At 43.8% G+C, this 5519-nt stretch overlaps 1 protein-coding gene across 1 annotated transcript; it reads right to left on the reverse strand.

Moving 5' to 3' along the window:
* Window positions 1–897: 897 nt before the first annotated feature.
* Window positions 898–4959, reverse strand: LOC308284008 (uncharacterized protein; the record flags this gene model as incomplete). Its single annotated transcript, XM_080724530.1, has 2 exons — window positions 4778–4959; window positions 898–2147 (listed from the first exon to the last, which is right to left on the reverse strand). The coding sequence occupies exons 1-2, from the start codon at window positions 4944–4946 to the stop codon at window positions 898–900; spliced, it is 1419 nt and encodes a 472-aa protein (XP_080580656.1). The 5' UTR covers window positions 4947–4959.
* Window positions 4960–5519: the final 560 nt, after the last annotated feature.

Genomic DNA, 5519 nt, shown 5'->3' on the forward strand with positions numbered 1-5519 from the left:
GGCACCGCAGCCAAGTGTGATCTACAAGCTCACAACGGTTGCATCTGCAACTTTACGTGATGTCTGCTGTTAACCGGAAGTGTCCCACAGATAATGCTACAGTAGATTCTCACAGAAACAGGTGGATACAATACACACAGGGCCACTGCAAGGCCACTACAACCCATTTTGGTGCCCGACACAACTGGCTGTCGAGTGCCCCTGCGACGTCTAAGTCTACTTACAGGGAGCAATGATAAGTCAACTAGGGGTGCAGGAAAAAATCGATTCGAATTCGAATCGCATTTCTAACATGGTAAGATTCAGACTCGATTCTCATTTTCCAAAAATCTGTCTTTATGAGATATTATTTATTAGATAATATGATTATTTCATTTTATGATTTTTTATTAGATATTATGTTGTGTTTGTACAAGTTAAAAGAATGTGTGCAAGCATGAATAAATCAGACATGTCTTGGATTTACCTGTGTGTGTGTGTTTACATTATTGCAGTACGTTGATAAAACCTTTACAATTATAAAAGCTACCTAAATGTACTCTGCTTTCATGCCAGCAGATCCTGATATCCTATGAATTGAATAGAGAATCGTTTTGAATCCAGAATCGTTTTTAAAATCGGAAAATAATAGTTTCTGAATCGAATCGTTTGGATTTGAAAGAATCGAAAAGAAATCGAATCGTGACCCCAAGAATCGATTCTGAATCGAATCGTGGGGCACCCAAAGATTCACAGCCCTAAAGTCAACACTAGTTTACAGGGAGCAATGATAAGTCAACACTAGTTTTATTTCCAAAGTCTACTTACAGGGAGCAGATTACAGGGAGCAGATACACACATCTGTGGTATGTGACACCAGAGCTAGTAACCGAAGCCATAAAAACAGTCGCTGGCGCTTCATTTGGTTTGATCTGCCACGCACCAGTTATGTTTACCCCTGCGCACGTGGATGTTGAGCTGACTGCTGGTGCTGAAGTGTTTGCCACAGGCCAAACACTGGAAAGGTTTCTCTCCCGTGTGGCTTCTCCTGTGGATGGTCAGATTCTGGCTCTGGCTGAAAGCCTTGCCACAGAATTCACACGCATACGGCTTCTCCCCGGAATGCGTCCTGGCGTGCAGCACCAGGTGCTCCTTCCTGGAAAAGGCCCTCCCGCAGACGTCACACCAGTGATCCCGCACGACCGGGCGCCGACTGCGCTCCCGCACGACCCTGGGCCCCCCTCGGCCTCGGTACCCGTGTATGCCCGACGTGTGCGATCTGGCGTGAAAGATCAGAAGTTGGCGATTGGAGAACGTCCTTCCGCAAACGTCGCAGAAATGCGACGTGCTGTGGGTGCCGTTCAAGTGACTTACCAACTCCTCCGTGGACGCGCAGGTTTGTCCACAAACTCCGCAGTTGCTCAGCGTGTCGTCGTGCGTTTTTATGTGCTCGACTAAAGAGCCTATGTTTTGAAAAGACTTGCCGCAAAAGTGGCAAGAGGCGCTCAGCGTGGACTCCTCCTCACAAGGTGATGTTGTTGTGACTCCTACCTGCTCATTACCATCACTTAGACCTGTTGCCACATTCAGCTTATTGAATGTCTGATCCTCAGCACACAAACGCTGTCTTTCCTCCTCCATCAGCCACTCCTCATCGCCGTCGTCGGGGGGCAGTGATCCAACCTGCTTATTATCACCACTTGCACTTTTTGCTTTAGACTTTTTCTCTTTAGACTTTAATTTCCGATTCTTAGCAGACGAGTGGCGTCTTTCATCGCCCATCACCCACTCCTCATCGCTGTCATCGGAGGTCAGTGATCGGTCCGTAAACTCCATCTCCGCTCCGTCTCGGTCGTCCGGCTCGTTCTTCACGACATCGGGAGAGGGACAGACTTCCACCTCGATGCTAAACTGGTCCTGCTCTTCTTTTATTTGCGGTATCTCTGGGTTTGGCTCAGTCACCGTGCAGCTGGTCCACGCGTCATGTTCAGTCTTCTCCGAAGGCCCTGGAAGGAACTCACGTCCCACACGGTAGTCTTCTGTCTCCTCTTTCTCATCAACTGGGGCCTCCGGGGATCCTTTCTCGTCGTTCTCCTGCAGGACAGGGGGGATGTAGGCGTGGTCCAGCATGGTGCCCAGTATGGTGCCCCTGGTGGCCTTCAGAGGATCTACAGTTGCAGGAGAAGACATGCAGGGACATTTAGCAATCAAACAAACTAAAAAGAAAACGGCACAATCAACAAAATTGCTGTCAGGTGCACGGCTCAAGCAGACTCATAGAATATAAACAAAAGCCAGCACTCCAAAGTCGTTCTGGCAGGGCTGGATTTAGCCTTTAGTACTACAGTAGGTGGAGCAGGAAGAAATGACAGGGATGCGACCTCCAGTCCACACCGCTTTAAACAATTGGGGGCACAAAAAACCCCCACCAAAAAGCATAGAAAACAATGCATTTTGGCACACTTTTACTGTACCTATAACACACAATACACACAGGGCTACTGCATCACAATTGTTGGCCTATCTGTAACGTTTTACGGTATGGGGTTGTTGTTACCCTGCGCCCCAACCCCCATCTTATTGTCCTTCCCTTTTTTTTTGTTGGGGCCCCAATGGTTTGGGTCGAGTCCAGGAGCAGTACCCAGAGTCTCTGAGACGACGACATGACATTTTACATGACAATCAATTGTAACTCAAATTATTGCGAGTAACAATTTAATGGTATTTTTTGTCATTGACAATTACATTTCTGTTTGGCTTGTAGGCTTTGAAAGTTGCACATGGCAGATATGACACAACTATATCCTGGTGGTCTAAATGAAAGGTTCAGTGATTGATCAGTCATTATGAAGTGTTTGGCCCTGTTTGGCCTAGCTCAGACCTTCTCTGGATTGGATACTTTTTAGCACCATGTTTAGTACCACTTTCACACCACTCTAGTGGGCGGTGTGGAGTGGTGTGGTGTTGGGCCATGTCAGTGGAAAAAGGACTTAGGCCTAAAGTGTAATATTTACAACAATGTAAATGTTGCAAAGAGCTTTTGATTGATTGAAGAATTTATTAGAAGGTCGGCTGCATAGGAAAAGGTACAGATTCATGACAGTACAAATCACTGGTACAAGGTCAGCTAAAAGGAGATCCTAGTAAGCTTTTCGGCTTATTTACACAGTAACAACTTTATGTATCTCATATAACATTGAAAGACAGACGGATAGAAACACAGTAGGCCTACTAGTCTAGTAGCCAGCCCATAGAGCCCCATTGTAGACCCGGACATTTTGAGTACCCTAAAGTTTTATGTTAGTAATGTTGAGTATGGGTCCCCAGCATATAAAAACCACCGGATGCTAACTTGTATATGTTGAGCAATTTTCATAATCAGCCACTAAAGTTGGTGTCCCATTAACTTTACATTACAGGAAAAATAAGCAAAAAATTAATCTGCTTTAAGTAGCATATGAGGGGTCTAACTAGGGGTATTTCATGATTCTGAATCCATTGCAAGCATCCGTTTTGCACGAAAATCATTCCTTGGCGAGAAATCGGCCTTGGTTTAGTGATGAAAAGTGCCGAATCATCACTTTTCACATGTTTCTGGGGTCCGTTTTAGCCCAAGGAATGTTTTTCATGCAAAACGGATGCTTGCAATGGATTCAGAATCATGAAATACCCCTAGTTAGACCCCTCATATGCTACTTAAAGCAGATTAATTTTTTGCTTATTTTTCCTGTAATGTAAAGTTAATGGGACACCAACTTTAGCGGCTGATTATGAAAATTGCTCAACATATACAAGTTAGCATCCGGTGGTTTTTACATGCTGGGGACCCATACTCAACATTTCTAACATAAAACTTTAGGGTACTCAAAATGTCTTGGTTCACATTCTGGCTACTAGACTATACGTTCGTTTTCACTACCAGAACTAGCCTTCATCATCGATGAATTGAATACAAAGGACCCAAATGGAAACAGGCCATAGGTTTTGTTGGGTTTAAAATCATTTTAGCAGACCTTGTCTTTTATTTAACTGAACACTTTCCTGTGCACTTTTTTTGAAAACGGCTAATAAAGTACCATAATCACTCAATTAAACAAACATAAGCCTAGCCTTAGATCAAGTCTCTCGTAGATTAGCCTTGACGTTCCACCGTCATGGATGAGGATTCACCTCGGTTGGAGGACGCGAATTGATTCGCGTGTACAAACTACGCAAACATTCACATTTCACAAACAACTTGCTTTATAAAGTCACAACCAGTTATAAATCTTGGCCGGCATTGTATAATTACTGGTCGGCATTGTGTTCTTTAATAAGAAGCCTTTTTATCCGATAGTTTTATGTTTTCCCATGTATTTCCGGACCCGTTTTGTCAAGGCCCCGCCCACATCTGTGTTCAATAGATGGGGTTTGTGCGCATGGGGAACGCCATCTAAAACATAAAACGATCGGATAAAAAAGGCTTCTTATTAAAGAATACAATGCCGGCCAGTAATTATACAATGCCGGCCAAGATTTATAACTGGTTGTGACTTTATAAAGCACTTTGTTTGTGAAATGTGAATGTTTGTGTAGTTTGTACAGGCGAATCAATTCGCGTCCTCCAACCAAGGTGAATCCTCGTCCATGACGGTCGTACGTCATGTTATCAACGACCGTCATGTTTCAGGGCTACTAGTCTCGTAGATAGCGTTTTATTGTTTCTGACACTCAACTCAACTCTAGCCTCTTTCTATTTGGAAATACACAAAAAGGTCCCGAAAGGGGCTACCGTTGGAGTTATGGTCGTGCTGCTGACCTGTGTTGTTGTCTCTGAGAAGCTCCAGTTGCTGCCGTAGGAGAATGATCTCCTCCCTGGACCTGGACACTTCCACCTGGTACAAGGACAGGCTCTTCTCCACCTCTCCAAAGATGTCCACGGCTGCGGCGGACAGCCGCTCCGACACGAAGGCTCTGATGTGGAACATGTCGTCCAGATCTCCACAGAAGTGTCTGTGTGTGATGATATTGTTGTTGCTTTAGCCACCAAGCTGCTCACTTGTTCTGCTTCTCCAAGTTAATGGAGGACTGAGGCTATACGGAAGCACGTACCGCCACCTACCGTAGCATAGGGGTAAACAGTAACAGGAAGAGTTTGATAGATTGAAGACTTTATTAGAAGTTTGCATAGGAAAAGGTACAGTTTCATGACAGTCAGTACAGTTCACTGGTACATTATCCTTTTTTACTCAATGAATGACAGACAGAACACAGTACTATGCAGAAAGAAATAATAAGAAAAACAGTCAGTCGTAATTTACGACTGACTGTTTTTCTTATTATTTCTTTCTGCATAGTACTGTTTATATACCATTTATTTTTACATTGTGTTATTTACGACTCGTAAATAACACAATGTAAAAATAAATGGTATATAAACAGTACTATGCAGAAAGAAATAATAAGAAAAACAGTCAGTCTTAAATAACACAATGTAAAAATAAATGGTATTTACAAGGTCAGGCCAGGGGGAGGTTAGGCAAAGTTTAGTGTTAACAGTT

This window comes from Nannobrachium achirus, assembly GCF_963921795.1.
Source record: "Nannobrachium achirus genome assembly, chromosome: 4".
Taxonomy (NCBI): Eukaryota; Metazoa; Chordata; class Actinopteri; order Myctophiformes; family Myctophidae; genus Nannobrachium; species Nannobrachium achirus.